We start from the raw sequence: 21,587 nt of genomic DNA on the forward strand, positions 1-21,587 counted from the left end.
GGATGGTGATTCGCCACGTCTGTGCATGCTCATGATGTCATTTTGAGCATCTGTGCATGCGCGAGCGGCAAAACCCGGAAGTAACTCATTCCGTTACTTCTGGGTTGCCACAGGACACAACCTGAAAACATTCAACCCGAAGCTACTTTAACCTGAGGTATGACTGTATTCTGAACACTGGCTGGGGAGCAGTGGCAAGTAAGGCCTGTTGATGTAATGCCTTGTATCTGGCTGGCCACTGTGGGAAACGGGACGCTGGACTCTTTATTGGCCTTGCTTATTCTGTGGATAATAAACTTCTTTTCCATTGTGGAACACAAGCTGGTGTGCATGGGGTTCCCAGGTTGTCTCCTGAACCCAGGCACTGACTAGACCTGCATCTGCTCAGCTTCAGCAAGGTGGCTACCCCCCTCACCCACCTCATCCTTTTAGACAAGGTCTTGGAACTCAGTGAATCTCTTGGTCTGATCCCACAAGACTCTTAGGTTTTTGAGCACCTGAAGGGTCACTCTACTTCTACCAACTACACTTAGCATCAGTGGATTTACTGCAAGGAATGCTCTAAGAATCATGGCCGTCAAACAACAAACCCAGCAATCTTTTTAAGGCAGCTTTGAGAGGCTACCTGTGACTACTGGCCCAGCAGGTTGAGTCTGGGGTTTTTTGCAGGTGCCTGCGAGCAACTGAACCCTGCTGTTCTAGAGGGAAGTTGGGTGGGAGACCTGAGGTTTAGAAAAATGCACTTCCTTGCTTGTTTTTTTAGGATGGGTATCGAACTCTCTGTGTGGCCTACAAAGAAATATCTCACTATGATTACCACATAATTGATACCCGGGTTAAGGAAGCGACGATGGCGCTACAGGACCGGGAAGCAAAGATGGCCCAGGTTTTTGACGATATTGAGAGGAACATGCATTTGATTGGGTCCACAGCTGTGGAAGACAAGTAAGTGTCCACAGGAAAAGAAATGTGACCTCCGCAACTTGGAAAAGGAGATTGGGTGATGTTTTTGTCCCTGCCTTTCATCGCAAGATCCCAAGGCAGGCTACATATATATGGTTAAACGCCAAGGTAAAGAGTGCATCCATACAGCTCCACCACATGACTGAGAACCCAGATGTGCCTAGGCACATCCCCCTCCATGTGTGTTGGCCTCCTTTCACATTTTTTGGGAGTGCATTGTGAACATGCACGACCCCGCTTCTTTCATGCGCTCACTGAATGTGGGGTGGCTGGCTCTCCTACATAGCCCTGTTGTGGTTCTGCCAACCAGTTTAGAATGCCAGTTAGCCAGAAGAGCACCTTGCTGAATATTATCACCAAATGCCATCGGTGGAAAAATAATGCCAGTGAGGAAGCTTGCCACAGGGCTTGAACTTAGGGACCAGAGGGACACTGTGTCAGTGCACCAGTAGGCTTTGATCTCTGTTGCCTGTCTGAGCAACTTCAGAACCTGTCCTCCTCTTTCGGCTCTCCTCTGCCTTTTTCCTTCTCAGCCATACAGGGCCCAGCTGCTCTCCTGATAGCCTTATGTCAGATTTTTGTGGTGGCCTTGGGACTAAAGGGGTAGCAAATGTAGTTTGCATGCAGAAGGTCACAGGTTCAATCCCAGGAATCTCTGTTTGAAGTGATCAGGGAAGAGGTGACAAGGAAGATGTTTCCGTGCCTGAGACCCCTGTAGAACCTCTGCCGGTCAGAGTAGGCAGTACTGAATTACATGGACCAACAGTCTAGCCCTAAGGCAGTTCTCATATTCTTACTGCCTGCCTAGAAAGTAAGCAAAATCAGAAATCAGCCCCTGAACTCTTAGAACAGAAGGAAGAGTGAATTATTCTGGAAGATAGACAGTTGTCTTTTCTTTTTTTGTAATAGTGGAATTGTTGACAGGAAAATGCCTTATCTTCTCTTTCTCATCCCGATCAGTATTACTGGGTTCCAGTTCATTAATTAATGGTTGTGAGGGTGTCATTATCTCTCTCCTGTATCCTTTTTTTACCCGTTATGAATTCTGGATCATTCAAAAGAGTTCTCTCTTTAAAAAAAGAAAAGAAAATTGTAGAGGGGAAAGAACATTTTGGGACACCAGCTGTTTCGTTTGATAAGCGAAAGGTGTCTCTGCCCATAGGCTCCAGGACTTTGCTGCTGAAACCATTGAGGCCATGCACACCGCGGGCATGAAGATCTGGGTGCTGACAGGGGACAAGCTGGAGACGGCTCAGGCCACCTGCTATGCCTGCAAACTCTTCCAGACCAACACGGAGTTGCTGCACCTGACGGCCAAAATCATGGAAGGGGAAGACCGGAAGGAGGACCGGCTGCACGAGCTGCTCGTGGATTATCACAAGAAGCTGGTGAGCGACGTGCCCCCAAATGCAAAGAGGTAAGTGTCAAACAGGCAGCTTCTCAGGGTCTGTGGACAGGCAGCCCTGAGATAACTTTGCAGCCAAAGAGGAGAGACTGGACTTTGTTCAGCCAAGGGCATTCTGTAGTCGATTATTTTCCAGAAGTGCTCTGGAACGCAACCAGTTTTAACCTTTAGCACTATTTGCTGGTGACTACAGATTAAGTTTCTTTTAAAGAGTGCCCAGACTTTGAAATAAAGTTCACTCCTGTGTACCTCAAGGCTGGCCACCATGCCTCTGTTATCCCTCCTCTGTTGGAACCTGGCTGGCTGCTGTGAGAAATGGATGCTAGACTGGGTGGGCCACTGGCTTTGATCCATGAGGCTTGTCTTATGATGTTCTTTTCCCTGTATTGGTTCCTTCCTGATTTCCCTCACCCCACAACTTGCAACAATCACTGTTGGCAAGTTTGCTGCAGATGGAAATTGGGAGATCATACCAGGGCAAGTAGGCAGTAGCTTGATCCCATGTCCCTTGACCTTTCATTCCATGGATATTGTACTAGGATGCTCCTGTCTCCGAATCTTCTCCAAACCCCTAGGGCATGCACACAGAAATAAATCATGCAAATATTTAGTTGATCTGGCTGGTTTCTTCCAACTGTCTTTAACACCAGAGCGTTCTGCTAAGGGGTGGGTGATAGAGGACATGGGGGGGGGGGCGGCAGTGGGAAGCAAAGGGTGAGTTAGCAGGAATGTGACTGCAGAGGATTGCAGTAGGGAAGATGAAGAATGTCAACGGTACACTTTCAAATTCCGAACACTTAAACAGGCTCAGCACAAAGTCCATGGCAGTTCTTTTTCCAAAACTCTTCCAGCTACCAGATACCCAGTAAAAAAACTAGGAGCCACTTGAGCAACAGCAGCTTAACAACTGTCCCCAGAGTAGCTTAGTTGAAGGGTTGCAACTCAGAGCTAGAGCATCAGATTTGCATTTGAAAGGTCCCATGTTTGATCCCTGCCATCTCCAGATAAGGGGGTGGGGGAACCAGCCTGAAACCCTGGAGGGAGCCCCTGCCACTCAGTATAGACAAGAGGCAGTTATGTCCACAGCAAAAAGCAAAAGTCCACATCCTTTTGTTCCATTATGTATGCAGTAGTGAAAACAGATAATGTAACCAAAGGCACACAGCTTCCTGTTTTAGCTGCTGTTAATTTTGGCTTTCTGATTATTTAGCTGTCTGTCTTGTAGTGCCTTGTGCCAAAGCAGCCGCTGCCCTTATCTTCTTCCAGGATCTATGTCAGGAGAGGTGTATTTAATTATTGCAAGGCTTGTTGTCTTCTGTTTTAGAAGCTGGACACTAAGTCACGAGTATGGACTGGTTATCGACGGTGCCACCCTGGCCCTGATACTTAACCCTTCCCAAGATTCACGTTCCGGCCACTACAAAAACATCTTCCTCCAGATCTGCCTGAAGTGTACAGCAGTCTTATGTTGTCGGATGGCTCCCTTGCAGAAAGCGCAGGTGTGTGTGTGATGCAGGGCCTTTGACCAACAAGAGAACCACTGCGTTTTAACTGCTATGTTTACACACCTCTTTACCCCGGCCTTTGGCACTGAGAGGAGTGTTGTGTTTTAGGACCCACCAGTTTGCAGTTTTTTAAAAACTGCTTTCACTACTGAATTTCAGATTGCTGAAATGCATCTCTGACTTGCTGTTGAAGGGCATGATATGACATTCTGTCTTGCTCTTGTTATTTATTGGTTGCAAGCCGCTTTGGGATTCATTTGAATGAAAAGTGGCATCTAATAAACCAAATCAAAAGGTGATAAAGGTGAAGACAACGACAGGCAGGTAATAAATATTAACAGTAAAAGGGTTGTATGTTTGATGACGATTGATAATAAATTACCTCACCTGGATAACAAACAGGAGTTGTGGAAGTAAATTCTCACCAGGCAACTGACTTGTAGCACAGCAGGACCTTTTTTTTTTTTTTTTTTTTTTGGTTGTGGCATCTTTTCCTGTTGGGTCTCAAGTCCAAATCCATCCCCCCCTTTTGCGCTACACTAAATGTAATGCTCGTGAGCAACACAAGAGAGGTTCATGGACTTTACTTCTTTTTCCTTCTCGGTCTGCCTTCATTGCTTCTCTTTTGCCCATTTAGATTGTCCGGATGGTTAAGTGTTCGAAGGGCAGCCCAATAACCCTGGCAGTGGGAGATGGGGCCAACGACGTCAGCATGATCTTGGAAGCTCATGTGGGCATAGGTGAGGCATATCTTGAAGTGCATAGCATTGGGCAACTATTTGGAGTATTCTTGTCTTGCAGGGTGAGTGGGGGAGAAATCTAAGAGTGTGGGGAGCATGATAGAAGTGTACGTATGGCAGGGGGGGAGGAAGAGCAACGGGGTTTTTATACAGGACGTATTGGCCAGGGATCTCCTCACCCACCAATTCTTCCATCTCTGCTTCCAGGTATCAAAGGTAAAGAAGGCCGCCAAGCCGCCCGGAACAGTGACTACGCCATCCCAAAGTTTAAAGACTTGAAAAAATTGCTGTTGGCTCATGGGCATTTGTACTACGTGAGAATCTCACACCTTGTACAGTATTTCTTCTACAAGGTAATGGGCTTCATCTGCTTGGAGGGCGCATTTAGTCACTTCCCAATCATTGGTTAATCCCAAGATGAACTGCTGGTGGGCTTCAGGGAAGGTGGAAATTCCGAAGCCCTGATCCTAGATGAGTGGCCTACGGCACCCATCCTGGCTTACGGATATGTCGGTTCTTCCCGGCCTCTTCTGTCCTTCAGCCACTCTTGGCTTTGCAGTCCCATAGCTGAGCGATGGAGCAAGTGTTTCGCACGCTGGAAGCCCACAAATCAATCTCCGACCCCCCCCCCCCCCCAGTTTAAACTATGAGCTAGCAAGTGATGAGAAAGGTCTCTGCTGGAGACCATTGAGAGCTACTGCCACCCAAAGTGGACAGTATTGGGCTAGGCTTGCAAACAGTTTGACCTGGTAGAAGACTGCTTCCTATGTCCTGTCTTACCATGGTTGTTGGTATGCATGGCGAGAGAGGAGGTGTGTGTTAGTGGGTTGGCAGTAGGCAAACAAAGACCTCTGTTTGTATTGCCATGGGTGGGTGCACAGGCCAGGGACATCTCAATCACTGCACCATTGTGACAGAATTCCCTTCCAAGAGAGGCTGGCCATTTGGTCTCCCAGCGTACTGTAAATATATGACTCTTCTGTAGAGCATTCGTGGACAGGAAAATGGGCAGTAAGCATGTGATGCAGCGCGCACACACACACACACCTCCCTGAAATAAATAAGGCTCTTCTGAATTTGTTGTTTTACGTTTGTGATTGTGATTTTTAAATTTGTTTTATTGAGTTGTAGCCTTTAAAAGACTGCTGAGATCCAGGGGGTTGGACTAGATAGCCCTCAGGATCTATAGGATCTGTTTCGGGAAGCTTTTAATGTTTGATGTATTATAGTATTTTAATATTCTTTTGGAAGCCGCCCAGAGTGGCTGGGGAGGCCCAGCCAGATGGGCGGGGTATAAATAAAAAATTATTATTATTATTATTATTATTATTATTATTATTATTAAAGACAAAACAGGTGGCACGAAAAAAGAAGCAGCTCGCTTTGTGATGCTGGGGGCAAGCTGCGCACTCTCAGTCTAACCTACATACAAGCCTGTCTCCCTCCCCACTCCAAGGATAAAATGGGATCACCCGCATATATGCCACCCTGTGCCTCCTGGGAGGGAGGGCAAAACACGTTGCTGCTCTTTTGAAGTGAGGATTTGGAGCAGAGCTTTTGTCAGCAAATCTGAAAAGGGCAAGAACGGTTTTGTGAGGATAGCTGTTTCTAATGTAGTGGATCCCCAGTGCTCTCTGCTGTATAAATTAAAATAAATTAATAAAGTGCTTAGGTCTCCCGAGTAACATGGCTTTTGCTTTTCTGTTTCATTTTTAGAATCTTTGCTTCATTTTCCCACAATTTTTGTACCAGTTCTTCTGTGGCTTTTCACAACAGGTAGGTTGCTGCTATCGGTGATGACTTTGTGAGCCGAATCGCGACTCACAGTTTGGGCTGAAGTTCTAGGCCTGCTAATTTTTTATTATGGTGCTACCTCCTTTTCTGCGACCAGAATTCTCAGACTGCTTGTTTTTATCGAATTATATAAAACTATTTTGTTCTTTTCAGTGCTTTCTAGAGAAAAATGCTCTTTCCTCCCACCTGTTCCATACGCACTGCCTAGACTTGCGCCCTGGAGGACCACTTAGGTGTTTCAGTTGCAGCAAAGACAGCACAGGAGGCACCTTTTACTCCAATTGGATTTCCAGATAGATGCAGATATATATATGGTGAAGGGATGAGTGACCTTCCATCCTACGCTAGGGCAGGAGTTGGGATAAAGGTCCAGTGGAAAGATGGCTAGCTCCCTTGTGTGTCTTCTCTTGTTCTGCTCTGTAAACCAGTCAGCTTTGGACCAGCCTCTACCATTCTTCCACTCCTGCTTTTATTTCTTAATGCACCCCTTGCAAAATGCAGAAACATAGGCACTTGCCAATCGAGCTAACGACCTTCACCAGGAACACTCCTGTGCTGGAGGTTTTTAAAGAAAGGACTTCGCAAGGGGCAGGGGCAGGCGGGGAGTTCCATTGTGCAAAAAAGCCGTTGAAGCCATCTGGGTGTGCAGCTTTTTAAATTAATCAAAAGTGAAACTGTTTGGCAGCTGTCACTGTCATAGCAAGCAAGCGTCTGCAACTGCTGTCTAACGGTTTGGTTTCCTGCCCTTTGCACCTCAAGATGTTTTCCGTGTTACTCGAAACCCACTTCTAACCCCTGTTTGCGGAATTGCTGGCTCATCTCCAGAGGCTCACAAACTACCCGGTGTTCCTTGAAACCAGACATTGGGATATATTGAATGAGTACAATGTCCAGTTTCTCGAGTGTTCCATTCAAGCACTAGTTTTGCCGTAACCAATTCTGCTAATGAGCTGAACCCCCCTCGCTTTGAATGCAGCTGTTCTCCATAAGCCTGCTTCCTTTGACTCTCCTCTTTTCTCCCTCTTTGGCTTGTGGTTACTCCCCCCCCCCCCCCCGGCAACAGTTCAATTTTGTGTTTGGTGTAGAAGTTCAGAGTGAGGTTATGCTTGAGTTTACAGTTCTACGAAGTGCAGGATTTGCCTTTGCATCCCATGTTCCTTCTGGCTGAGTAGGACTCAGCCCTCTTCTTGAACCTGTAACATTGCATTACGACTGTGATCTCTTGCAAACCAGAAGTCCAGAATGGCATGTTGACAGCCTAAAGCGAGCAGGAAGTGTGCCCCAAAACTGCATAAAAGCTTTCCCCACCACGATCAAGTGCAGTTTGCTAAACCTGAGGTTCAGTTGCCTCTTGAAGCCGTAGGGGAGGCTGCTGCAGCGGGCAGCATCATGAGTATTTTGGAGAGGGCAGGAGCAAACAACGCTGCTGCTTTCTCCTCCTGACTCCCCTTCTCCCTTCCTTGTCTTTTTAAGCCTCTCTATGATGCTGCTTACCTTACCATGTTCAACATCTGCTTTACATCTATGCCAATCGTGGCCTACAGTCTGCTGGAGCAACACGTCCCTATTGACACTCTGATGGCCTTCCCAAAACTATACCTGTAAGTAACCATCAGCGCCTTTTCTGTTTTATCTGCCTTTGGCTGCTGGTGACAGAAGTTGAGCTGGATTGTGGACAGGGATTCAGCACTCCCTTCCCTCTGCTTGTAGCCTTAAGCAGCCAACTCCACTCCCAGGTGCAATGTTTTGATTTGCTTTTCTTTGTTTATGGCATTTATATCCCACTCTTTATCAGCAGCGACAGCAAGCCCTGCTGGAGTCAGCTGGGCTGCTGAGTCCCCCATGGGGAGAATTCCATAGTTCAGCCTCCCTCCCACTAAAGAAAGCAGGGCTTGACGTCAGTTCTGCTCAGCTTGGGTCTCTGCCTGCTGTGTTGCTTTGGCTCAAGCTGCACTATAAATGAAGAATTAGTTACCTGATATTATGGTCACCTCCAGTGATTGACAGGTGGGCAGAGTGCCCGTCAGGGGTCAGTGTCATGAGCTCCTCAGCTCCGTTGGGGTTGGGGTCAGGTTGGCAGATCCTGACACGAGCAGGAAGAAACTGGGGTGGCGGTGCTCATTTTGGGGGAGCATGGCTGGTGGGGAGGCTCTCCCCAATGTGCCTCAACTTCCACCTGCTTCAGAAAGGGGAAGCAAGGATGCTGGTTCCTCCCGAACAACCTCCAGGGGGAGAACAGAGAACCCCAGTGGAGCACTTGTTTTCAATTCGGGCATTCTCACAAAATCAGCAAGTCGCACCTTTGCAGCTTAGGACAGTTGCTCCCTTGCAGATCTTGCCTGATTCCTGAACTTCTGAATTGTGAATAATTTTTTTAGACCAGTGCTTGTGGGTCTTTTGACTACCCTGACTCAGGGTGCTTTCAGAAAGTTCTGACTGCAACGAGGATTGCGCCGTTACCAGGATTCCCAGTTCCAGCAATTAATACCTTCTGGTTCCCTTCAGTGGGCTGTTGCTTCTCAGTCTTCACCACTGACACAAACCAGGGGAGGATTGGTGCTGCTGGAAGCTGGTCCCTGGAAAAGCCCCTGTCAGCGGCTGTCTCTCCACCTCTCCCTGAGCTGTACAGCAACAGATGCTTAGCCTCGCATCTGTGGAGTGCTCTGCTAACCTGCTCCAGCAAATGAAAATCTTCCTCTGGCCCTGGTCCAGCAAGCCAGCTGTTGTTATCAGTATTGGGTGCTTGATGCTGGTGTAAACATCCTTGTTTGCATCCAAAGGATTTGTGTATGTAGCAAAAGGCTGGGCGGGGGCTTGTTGGGGCCACGGAAGCAGAGTTGCTTCAGAATGGGACTAGCCACCCCTGCCCCACTTCTACCTCTGCCAAGCACCCCAGCATTCCCCTCTGCCACTATTTATAACTTGATAGGAGCTTGTTGAGCTCCTGTGCTTGCCCGGCAGTCATAATTGCATGAGCAGAGTAAGGAAAACAAGCTAATTGCAAAAAATAAGATGGCCTTGCTTTGAATATTCATCAGCTGAAAATGTGTCCCTGAATACAAAGCGGTTTTGCAGGCTGCTGCCTTTTTCAGCTCTCCCATTTTCTGCTCTGCTACTTAGGCAGTTTATCACTGCTGTTTGGGCAGGCGGGATGGTCCAACAGCAGAATCCCAGGCGGGGCTTGCAACAGTGGGCTCCCTATGGTTTCTCAGTGGGATAGTTAGCCCTGCCATCATTACGGTCTGTCCTGAAGCACATTCCCTTTCCTAAATCTTAGTGCAGCTCTGCCTGGTTTGGCTTTGTCTGTGAAACGGCGTTGCTGTAGCAGGTGGGAGGGGCTTTAGCCCAGCCTGCTATTACAATAGGCCCTGCGTTATCAAAACAACACGAGAGGGAAGGTAGCTTCGCCTTTCTCTGCGTCATGCACGTTTCCAGAAGTAAAACATTCCTGATCATGGCCCTGTCAAAGCTAAGCACTTTTAAACCCCATTGATTCTTTCAGAGGGCGGTACTTAACCACGTGCCCAATTCAGTGGGGCCCAAACGTGCTTGACTTCATACCATACCATTCCAATTTCATACATCCCAAGGCCCATATCACCCTTCGTGGTAGTGGTGCCCTCCCTGTGGAACACCCTCCCTTCAGATGTCAAGGAGATCAAGAACTACACAACTTTTAGAAGACATCTGAAAGCAGCCATGTATCTGGGGGTTTTTAATGCTTGGATGTCTTGCTGTGTTGCTTCATGTTACGTTCTTTCAGGTTACGTCCTGCGGCGACCTGGAAGTACCAGAAAGGGTTACTTCCGGGTTTTGCCGCTTGTGCATGCGCAGAAGTGCAAAATGACGTCATATGCAGAAGCAGCAAATTGCAACCTGTGCATGCGCAGATGCGCTGCTGCGGGTTGAGTTCTTTTCATGTTGCGAAGGGCCTCCAGAACGGATCCCGTTCGCAACCAGAGGTACCACTGTATTTGGTTGGAGGCTACCCAGAGTGACCGGGGCAACCCAGCCAGATGAGCGAGGTAGAAATAAAACAGCAACAACAGCAACAACAACAACAACAACAACAACAACAACAACAACAACAACATATAATAAGATGAGCTGGGGTAGTTGTAGCAGAACAGCTGGAATTGGGAAGGAAACAGTATTTAAAGGGGGGTAGTGAGTTGAGCTTGATCCCTACAAGAATTGGTCTGCTATTTATTGTATAACAAAGAAATATGAAAGACGAATTGTGTTAGCTCATCTTTGCTATTGTAATAGCCATATTTGCATGCCATCTGCTGTGCAGCAAGAGGCCATGGCTCAGCAGTAGCTGTGTGCAGGTATGTGAAAGTTAAAAGGAGACGATGGGAGAGACCCTTCCTCTGGTGAGATCGTGGAGAGCAGTTGTCAGAGAAGACGAGGCGGACATTGATGGTCGGCTGCAGCCTGGGCCAAATCCTGCTGCTGTCCCACTGCATTCCTTGCATTCCCTTTTCAGTCTTTTCAAGAACTCTCTTTTGGAAAGAGAGTGTGTTTCAAGTCCAGTAGAGGGAGCCCATGCCTTACGTTCCTGGTAGGAATGATAAGGACAGAGCATTAAAGCAGTTTCAGGTATCAGATCTGTGTGTTTTTTTATTATTATTATTACTTTATTAATTAATTAATTAATTAATTAATTAATTAATTAAGCCACCAGAACAATACAGCTAGAGTAGTTCGGACATTTTCCTCACTTCTTTTTGGAGCGTGTGGCTGGCTAAAAGATGATTCTGTCGGGCCAAACAAAAGAAGAGCAAGACCCAGACTGGGCAGAGAATAAGTACTGAAACGGAATGACAACCTGTGGAGAGAAGTGTCTGAAAGTTATACAGTCACCTTGTTACCGTCTTTGCAAATTAACTCTTCTTGTTTCTTTTCATAACCTGCTAGTCTTACGCATCTTTCTTTTCCACTTCTAACGCAGGAAGGGGATTTCATAGATTTTATTTATTGTATTTTTTTTAATCCTATGTTCCCTCTACAGAGCTCAAGGTTCTCCTCCTCCCCAAATAAAATGTATCTTTACAACAACCCTGTGAGGTTGCATGGTTGTGTAGGGATTGTGCTGCTGTTGTAATCTTCAAGGTCACCTTTTGGTCTCCTGTCTGCTTTGAGGCCCTGCAGAACACCATCTGGCAATTGCGTACGTGCACACACACACACACACCTTCTTGCTTTTCGTGAACACAATTTTAAAGCCTTTTCTTTCTGTTACGTTTTCCTTGGCAGGAACGTTTCCGACAACGCCATGTTGCAGTTGAAACCTTTCATATACTGGACCCTCCTGGGCCTTTTTGACGGCTGTGTGTTTTTCTTTGGGACTTACTTTTTTTTCATGAACTCTTCTATAGAGAACAACGGAAAGGTAAGAGGAACAAAGCCTTTTAAACCAAAAATCAGGCTGTGCCTGGAGTTGCTGAATGGTGCAACTCATTCCACGCACCCACGGGCTCATCAGATGTGTGTATCTAAAAGAGCATGCCCCTGTCATGCAGGAAACCACTTTTGAAACTGTGTGATTGTGGCAGGAAATGTTTTCTTTCTTTCTTTCTTTCTTTCTTTCTTTCTTTCTTTCTTTCTTCCCTTGCTGGGAGGTGGGATTGAGGATTAGTACTGTGTTGTCCACAGGAGGGTTTTTTAACCTTTCTCCTTGTGTCGTTTTCTCAATTAACTTCCCCCACCCCATGAGTGGAGTGGGCAGTGTACTCGTTTTGTTGTTGTTGTTTTTGTGTGTGTGTTTTCGTGCAAGTTAATAGAAATGCCATTGGGGGAGGGGGGAAGGATTACAAAACCTCTCCCCATGCTCCATGTCTTGATCTGAATGTTCACCTCCCCCAACCAACAGCTGCAATTGTCACTTCAAAAACCTGTGGGGAATCTTGCGTGTGTCTTCGTTTGCCCTCAGGTGTTAATTGCAAATTATTTGACCATTGCAGTGGTGCATCTCTTCTATCAAACCTGTTTATTTGTGGCCTCTGTGCTAAGGTTGTTCTTACTGCCAGTGAATCAAAGCCTCTTTCAGATTTTGCAGTGTTTCATAAACTCCGTTGTACAGTGTTTTTTTTGGAAGCAGCAGTGGTTGGCAGCTTCCAAAAGAGAGATCCACGTAGATCTACTTTGCTGCATCCTTGGTGTAGTGGTTAAGAGCAGTAGTCTCGTAATCTGGTGAATTTGGTTCGATTCCCCGCTCCTCCACATGCAGCTGCTGGGTGACCTTGGGCTAGTTACACTTCTCTGAAGTCTCTCAGCCCCACTCACATCCCAGAGTGTTTGTTGTGGGGGAAGCAGGGAAATGAGATTGTTAGCTACTTTGAGACTCCTTAAGAGGAGTGAAAGACGGGATGTCATGTCCAACCTCCTCCTCCTCCTCCTTGCAAAGTTGCTTCTTGTTGACCATTTAATCACGTTCCCTGGCTTTCTGCACCTTGACTTTCTGCCTGTTTGTCATCAAATGCAAAAGAATTTAAAAACAAACAAAAAAACAAACACTTTTTACATGTCACTTTCTGTTTTAATGTATGCATTCAGATCTTGACAGAATTTGGTAAGCAAATTGTCCCATTTGTTGCCATTGTTCTGACTTTGAAACACAGCCTGTTGCTTTTTCTTCAGTGCGGGTAGAGCCGAAAAATAAGAAAGAAGGAGATGCGTGAAAAAGGAGGGACAGCAGTCCACACATAAAGGCTTGTCCATGTGGGTGTTGAACCAGGCTCCTGTTTAGCACTGAACCAGAGGTTCGGGAATTGGATCCTAGGGACGGGATTCAACTTAAGTTGCTGTATGAGTAAAGTCCGCTCTCGCAGTGGGACCCCAACCTTCAGCGTGCCCTCTGCACCCCCTAAATCTGCTTTGGAGAGTGGTAGGGGAGCTCCACTTAGCACCATATTGAATTCCACACCCCATGAAGGCAGGGGTGATGCAGGCTGCATCATCCCATGATCGAAAAACGCAGATCAGTTGTTGTTTTTTAATTTGCCCTCTCCTCGACTGAGTGCATGTTCGGGAACATTACCCAGAATCCTCTGCAGAGACTGTACCTTCCTTGCAGTGCCAGTTCTTCTGTCATACAATCGCAAAGCATTCTGAGTTTCTTTCATCTGGACCCCTTACCAGCCAACATAAACCTTTGTGGAAAGGAATGCTAACCTTGCTTCCTCACACCTGTGGTTGTTTTGTTTTTTTAAAGCAGGAGACCACTATGGTTGCATTTTCTTTCCTTTTCTTTCCTTTTTTAAAAAAGAACCATTGAGCAAATTGCAGTAGATAGCCATAAACGTTACTTGTTTGATTTTGTTGTGCTCTGCAAGGTGTTTTTTTGTTTTTGTTTTGTTTTTGTTTTTTGGTTAGGGGGAAATGTTCTATTGATGATTGCAGTATCTTGCTCCTGTGGGTTGGGGATGAATTATTCAGTTCATTGTAATTATCTGTTTAATTCCTCGCCCGCCCTCTTTCAAAAATCTGAACCAGGCAAATATCTCAGCCAACTCTGTTTTTCAGATGTCTGGGAACTGGAGTTTTGGAACAATGATTTTTACCATATTGGTGTTCACCGTCACTCTAAAGGTTAGTGTCCTCGTTTGAATTTTTTAAAAAGCCACTTCTCAATTTAGTTGTATAGGGGAGTTCCTGATACTGAGCTTGATGTATTGATGTTACTGGCAGTGATTTTCTTCCTTTAGCTCCAACTGCTGTAGTAATTAATGATAATTATGCCCTACAACATATTGTATCTAAAGCTCCCCATTCTCTTTTATCTCTTTCTCTTTTTCAAATACTCCAGCTGGCATTAGACACTCGGTTCTGGACGTGGGTGACCCACTTTGTCATTTGGGGTTCTTTGGTCTTCTATGTGTTTTTCTCATTCTTCTGGGGAGGAATCATTTGGTAAGCATTTTATTTTCAATTTATATTATTGTGCTCCAGCGTAATCTGCACCTATTGCACCCCAGATTTAAGTGTACTGTATTTGCGTATTTGGGGTGTGTGTGGCTGTTTGGGTGTTTGTTTTTATTCTTATTATGTATTTTGTGGTTTTATATCTTGATTTTACTCTGTGAACCGTCCTGAGACCCCCAGGTATAGGGCGGTATATAAATTCAACTAATAATAATAATAATAATACCAAAAGTATAGTGGGGGGGGGGGGAAATTGCGTGAGAACAAATACCTTAATAAATATGAGGTGCCTCCTTCTTTAACATAATGAGATTGATGGTGGGAGGGGGTTATTCACTGCTACTAAAAATATATTTTAAAACTTTTTAGGGACATGGGAACATAGAAAGTTGCCTTCTGCTAACTAAGGTCATTAGTCCATGTAGCTCAGCATTGTCAACAATGGCTAGCAGCGGCCTTCTCAGGCAGGGTCCTCTTTTTTACACCCCACCTGGAAATGCCTCCTGGAACCTTCTGGATGCAAAACATGTGCTCTCCTACCACTGAGCTATGACCCTTCCTCAGGATGAGGTAGTGGGAAGACCTATGCTCAGACTCTCACTTGGCCATGAAATTCACTAGCTGACCTTGCTAGCAAATGAGTCCACCTACAGCACAAGACTGCTGTGGCAATAAATTCTGTGTGCAGGGAGTGGCCCTGAGATCCAAAGGGAAGAGTCTGTGCCTTGGTGGAAGAGCACATGCTTTGCATGCAGAAGGCCTCGGATTGGAACCCCTGGCATCTCCAGTTGAAAGGGTCAGATAACAGGTGCTGGGGAATGACCCCTTCCTGAAATCTTGCAAAGCTGTGGCTAACCAAGAGTGGACAGCACAGGTCTTGGTGAACCAGTGGCCCAACTCAGTGTAAGTTAGCTTCATAGGGATAGCTCAGTTGGTAGAGCACAAGACTCTAAATCTCAGGGTTGTGGGTTTGAGCTCCACGTTGGGCAAAAAGAGTCCTTCACTTCAGGGGGTTGGACTAGATGCCCCTTGTGACCCCTTCCAACTCTGGTCTGTGATTCTATGTGCACAGATGGGGCTGGAGTATAAAATGCATTACCGTATTTTTCCATGTATAACACGCCCCCGTGTATAACACGATCTCTATTTTTGGGGACTCCAAATAAAGAAAATGGGGGAGATTGCCCAGAATTGTTAAGCTTTTTTGGGGGGGGGGGGTTGCCCAGAGTTGTGGTTTGGGCAGGGATTGCCAAAAATCACTCACCTGCCTGACTGATGCTGAAAAATCGCTCATGTCGCCAAAGCCACCAGTTGTCTGCAGGCTTGCTGCCAGCAACCACCGATCGCCCGCCCAATTTCCACAGCGGATGCCAATCGACCGCAGTCATGGCCACAGCCACCAATCACCCACCCAATCACTGCTGACAATCTGCTCGCGACAGAAACCAATCGCCAGTCCCCCATATGCACTATGTACAAGTGAACCCCCCAATTTTAAACTTGAAAAAATGGGGGGAAATATAGTCTAATATACAGAAAAATATGGTAATCCTATATTATAATAGGGGCCTCAGGTCTCCCCAGTGCCAATCCTTGCATGTGCATGCATAGTTTTTTAAAGACTCGCCTGTCTACTTACAATCCCAGACCACTAAAATAACAGTAGAATGACAGTCCTCGTTAGAATCACAAATACTGGCACCAGAGCCTAAAACAGCCACTGGAACGTAAGACATCGAAAGCAAACTAGCAAAAGATTTGTGTGGGCAAAATGGCATGATCCATGTTCAGTGAAGGGGCTATCGGCAGATTTGAGAGAACAAGATGGGGGGGTGGGTTGCAATGGCTCAGTGAAGGCCCAGTGGGCATTGGGAATACTGAGTGACTGTTTAGGAGGGGCATGGAAAACCAGGTGGTTAGGAGGGAGAATGTAATGGAATAGCCTGGGAGAGGGCATGGCCGGCTGGCATGAACTGGAGCACTCCATGCTACTTTCTGTTGCTTGTAATAAGTTTCCACATTCATATTACAGTGGTACCTCAGGTTACATATGCTTCAGGTTACATACGCTTCAGGTTACATACGCTTCAGGTTACAGACTCCGCTAGCCCAGAAATAGTACCTCGGGTTAAGAAATTTTCTTCAGGATGAGAACAGAAATCGTGCTCCGGCGGCGCGGCAGCAGCGGGAGGCCCCATTAGCTAAAGTGGTGCTTCAGGCTAAGAACAGTTTCAGGTTAAGAACAGACCTCCAGAACGAATTAAGTACTTAACCTGAGGTACCACTATATAGTTGATTTATATATCATAAATCTTGATGCTTTGGGATAAATAAAAGAATGAGGCAAGCCTGTTCGGTTGAGGGGTGGTTTTTTGTTTCGTTTTGCTTTTTTAAATAAATCTAATGTGTGCCTTTCTTTCTCCCTCCTTCTTTGTTGTTCCGGCCAGGCCTTTCTTGAAGCAACAAAGAATGTATCATGTCTTTGCCCAGCTGCTGACTTCTGTCTCAGTCTGGTTGGCAATATTTTGCCTGATCTTACTTGCCCTTCTCCCTGAGATCCTTTTCCAACTCTTTCGAAGCATGAAGAGAAAATGCCACCAGGTAAGGAGCGAACGGAAGAAGCCTGACATTTCTGAACCCGAAGAGTGGATCCCCCTCTTCTAAGCCATCTCTTTGGCAGGCAGGCTGTTTGGAACATTTGGAAAGCTCTGCCCAGATTATCTAGCAGTGCCTCATAGACGGCCAATGGCTCTTTGTCGAGATCAGCAAAGAGGATATCTCTGGGATATGGAAGGGCAGCTGGCAGTGCATAGCAGACAACAGCTTCATCCATCTAGCCTGTCCAGACCTGAACTCATAGAGGCTGGACCAAGACGAGCGAGAACGCAAGCAGGGGTTTCCAGAAAGAACTTTCCCCAAAAACTCCAAATCAGACCCAGACTCCATATTTTGAGGTTTTCAGCTGGACCTTTGCTTAAGGCTTCCTGCATCTCTTTCAGCAGTTGTGGAAGGTGGTGTTTTGTTTTTGTTTTTTATGAGTTGAGGAGATGTCCAATTTCTTTATGTCCCTTTATGTCTGATGAGGGCTGAATTGCGTACCTGTCTGAATCTGATACTGTAAGGAGCCATTTGTGCTGGAAGCATAAATCCCATAGCATACCTGTTGAGACCAGCAGGAAGGGAGCTTGGTTTTCCTCTGTGATGCTTAACAAGCACTAAACCCCAGCCGTCTTAAGTCCCTCACTTGGGCTAGTTGAATAGTACTTAGTTCTCAGTTTTTCAAAAACACTGCTAAGAGTCTGCTGCTCAGAAGCTGCGACTTTGACCCACTCACCCCCAGCAGCCACCATCCATGACAGATTGGGCCTGCCAGCTGAATCATCCTTTGTGTCAGTGAGGCCTTGGCAACAGTCGCCTGCTGCAAATGTACCTCCCTAGAAATCCTAGCCATGGGTGAGGAAGTGTGTGATCTGTGAGCTCATAAGCTCCGTACTTCCCCCTTGAGCATAAGTAGCCCCTCCCTGCCTTTCTAGCCTTAAACCTGGATGAATGCTGGTCAACCAGCTTGGGGGGGAATCCTGGATAATGCTAAGCACTGTAAGTGCCAGTGCAGATGGTAAACTGGGATTGCAGCTGGGCAGGGAACAGGTAGCTGATTTCTTAGTTGAGAGACCAGCAGTATTACATCTGCATCAGAACTCCCATATAATATTTGTTTCATATGGTTCTAGCCCATAAACCATTTCGTGAATTGCAGGTCTCCCTTTTCTTATTTGTCTTTTTTAAAAAATGCTGGAGTTGGCATTGTTTTAACAAGGATTTGGTGAGTTCTAAGGGATGCCTTCAGAAATATTTTCCGTTGGTTTTTTTTATACAGCGTGTTGAAAAATGTTGCCGTGTGCATTATGTTAGATTGTACTTTCATGCGGTTTTACAGTAAACTTTATGCACAATTAACATGTCAAAGAGTTGTCTTTGCTAAAGTATAAAAAAGGCACAATAGCATTATTATTAAAGTACCCCAAAATAAATTGAGGAGGCTGTAGATGCTTTTGATGGGTACCTGTCAGTCGAAGGAGTACTATACAAGGTAGCTTTGCCAGCAGAGGGCAGTGGCTAAAACTGAGCAAAGGTTTCCAGTTCAGACTGCAATTTCACAGGACGGCCTTTGGCTCGGCTCCCCACCCATATGTTTTTGGGGTGATTGGTACAAACATTGGTGTGATGTGAAGTGCTTTGAACACTCCACAGTAAGTTTTTGTTGTTGTTATTGCCCTTGACACATTGAATCCACTAATCCTGCTGTGTTTTCTGACTGGCAGATGGTGGGAGGGCCAACATTTCCCTCTTTCAAGTTACATTAACAGCACGTTTAGGGGCAAACAGTAGGCAGGTCCCCTGACAGTTTCCTAAAGGGATTAAAAGGTGGGGAAATTGCATCAGGGTTCTAAGTCATGTGGGCAACCTTTCCACATAGAGTTGCCTCTCCAGGCACAGGGTTTTTTGTGGGGGACACAGGGCATTGTGTCCTTCTTGGCTGTTCTCCAGTGGCATGCTCCGGCACTGCTGCTCCCTGCTTCAAACCACACCAGCCAGCCCATGGAAGGAGGCAGGACCAGGCAAGAGCACTGCACCAGAAGTGGTGGGGTTGATGAGCAGGCAGTTGCAAACCCTGTAAGGGTTAATGGCCAAATAGGACTGCAGACCTGTTGCACAGCAACATCCCTGCACCCTGGAGAGCCGGGGTGGGGTCCTGTGACCCTCCAGATATTCCTGACTCCCACCAGCCCTGGCTGAATTGGGAGGAATAGATTGTTTAGTGATTTTGGAGGTCAGATTAAAAACTCCGCCCCCCCAAACGCATGGATATAATACAGTCATATCTTGGTTCTTGAACGCCCTGCGATTCAAATGTTTTGGCTTCTAAACGCCGTAAACTCAGAAGTGAGTGTTCCGGTTTGCAAACTTTTTTGGAAGCTGAATGTCTGATGCAGCTTCTGCGGCTTCCGATTGGGTGAAGGAAGCTCTTGCAGCCAATCGGAAGTTGTGCCTTGGTTTTCAAACTTCCAGAACAGATTCCATTCAAGAACCAAGGTATGACTGCAATCCATTGTGGGCATCACAATGTATCCAGTTCACAAAAGAAAACCTCAGACCTGCCCCCTTCATGAAAAGGGCAAAACACTGAAACACACACAAACAAAAAGCCAGGCATCACCCCGTCTTGATCCACCAGCCCAAAGGAGGGGTTGTGGGAGTGGTTGGGTGCAGGGGTATCAAGGATGGATGCCAAAAAAGCCAGAGAGATCAGTTCTAGTGCTTTATTAAAAGAAAGGTGTAGATTTACAGCAAATCAGCCTGCCAGCCTTTACAGACATGGAACTGTCACCGCAGCAAGGAGATGGCTTGTCCGTGTCCAAGCAAACGTGCATATGTTTCTTTATACACCAAGTAGCATACGTCACTTTGGCCAGGACTTCCCATCACTTCACCTGACTAGAAGAGGACATAGGTGGCAAGCACCCAAATCTTACAGAGAGTTCCTGTTTCTGGGCTCAGAGCCCAGCACCCGAAGCCCACAGATAAGGATAGCATCAAAGTCAGCCAATTAGCGTATATCAAAGCAAGTGAATATAAACATATATGAGCTCCTTGCTACAGCAACTACCAGTTAATTGTGGGGTTATCTTGACTACCAAGATCGCATTAGCAAAGCTTCTGGAGCTGTTCACCTTTGGTTCAGCACAACCCCAACTAGGGATGGAGAAGAAGTTCAGCTCAGTTTGGGTTTAAGTGCGTACCTACCTATTTTGCACTTTCTGAAAGAATAACCAAAACTCCGTCACCCTTTGAAATTTGCAGTTCTCTGCATTTTGCAATGCAGTTACCCAGTCAAGTAATGTATTTAAAAAATGCATAATGTAAATTGTGCGTGTGAAATGCTGTATGTTAGGGGTGATTTCTTTGCAAAATGTGTGTATTAGGCAAAATTGCAAGCATTTGTATATCAGGGTTGCAATATTGCAAGTGACACTGCAATATTGATGAACTTTCACAAAGACAAGTGAGGAGAACTGAAAATATGACTGGGAGTATGCGAAACTCAGAGAAACTGCAATTATTCATCCCTAAGCCCAACCAAACACCCTTTCACCAAAATGAAAATACTCTTTGAAAAGAGAGGGAGAGAGGAGTGGGTGGGTGGGATAGCGGGTATTGGCAGACACCAAGAAGGATCCGTGGTGCCCCCGGGCACCAAGTTAGGGTTCCCAACATTAAACTGGGATGAACAAATAGCACAACTGGCTGTGTTGTGTGCTTGTGTTCTCTCTTGGTGTGGAGTCCAAGAGAGACAGACAGTTCACTTCCCTCTTAAAATCTGTGTTCCAGTTCTTTTTATTACAGTCAGTTCCTTCAATTTATTTTTTATACAGAGCACAGTTGAGCGGGGAGAAGACTTGCAAAACTGCTCTGGGAAGAAAGGGGGTGTTCACAATGTTCCAGGTTCCAGCCAATCAGTGCTGTGCACAGCCAACTTCTGCAAACCAGGATTTCCTGTGAACTTAATGAGATGATTGTTCATTGGAACAAAATTCAATGATGGTGCCTCCAGAAGCAGACTTCCTAAAATTATATGCAACTGTATATAACCCTGTATGTAGTCTGAGGCACTTATGGAAGGAGAAAGGAGGTTTTTCAGTTCAAAGGACAAAATCCTTTTCTCATTTTACAGCTTGAATAAATATTATATGTGGCTGTTTTATTCAAGCTGCAAAATGAGAAAAGGGTTTTGTCCTTTGATCCTCAAATTTTTATGCAGTCAGCCCAAGAGAAACTATCAGTTCTGGCAAATGAGAAGATTTTCTTGTGAAAGATTTATCAGGGGGAAAAAGAGACTACTGGTATCACAGTATAGTATTGTGTGACGTATTCAACTTCTTTGGTTGGCCAATCTAAAAAAACAAAGGTGTGTGAAAATGCAACCCAAGTGAGTGGGAACTGAGGTGGTAGGGCATTTTCCCTCTCGAAAGGCTAAAGCAAAGATACGAAATCTGTGCCCCTTCAGATGTTGGTGAGCTATAGTAGCTCTCATCATTCTTGACTGGCTGGCCATGTTGACTGTGTCTGACAGCAGTTGAATTCAGTAACACCTCAGCGTACCAGCTTCCTCTCCCCATGGTCTAGGAACATGGCAGAGTTTTACAAAAATTGGGAGAAGAATTGAGAGCAAGTGAAGTTTGATACACCTTCTCC

At 46.0% G+C, this 21,587-nt stretch overlaps 1 protein-coding gene across 7 annotated transcripts in view; it reads left to right on the top strand.

Annotated features, from left to right (window-relative positions):
- ATP11C (ATPase phospholipid transporting 11C (ATP11C blood group)) overlaps nt 1-21,587 on the top strand; it is a 102,088-nt gene that overhangs the window by 66,119 nt on the left and 14,382 nt on the right. For all 7 annotated transcript variants that reach the window (XM_028715463.2, XM_028715459.2, XM_028715458.2 and 4 more), the window contains 11 exons: nt 764-945; nt 2,126-2,380; nt 3,693-3,867; nt 4,511-4,613; nt 4,821-4,966; nt 6,330-6,389; nt 7,881-8,008; nt 11,667-11,802; nt 13,935-14,000; nt 14,218-14,321; nt 16,781-16,934. In XM_028715463.2, coding sequence (XP_028571296.2) covers nt 764-945; nt 2,126-2,380; nt 3,693-3,867; nt 4,511-4,613; nt 4,821-4,966; nt 6,330-6,389; nt 7,881-8,008; nt 11,667-11,802; nt 13,935-14,000; nt 14,218-14,321; nt 16,781-16,934 — 1,509 coding nt within the window. The remainder of the gene's footprint in view (nt 1-763; nt 946-2,125; nt 2,381-3,692; nt 3,868-4,510; nt 4,614-4,820; nt 4,967-6,329; nt 6,390-7,880; nt 8,009-11,666; nt 11,803-13,934; nt 14,001-14,217; nt 14,322-16,780; nt 16,935-21,587) is intronic.

This window comes from Podarcis muralis, chromosome Z (assembly GCF_964188315.1).
Source record: "Podarcis muralis chromosome Z, rPodMur119.hap1.1, whole genome shotgun sequence".
NCBI lineage: Eukaryota > Metazoa > Chordata > Lepidosauria > Squamata > Lacertidae > Podarcis > Podarcis muralis.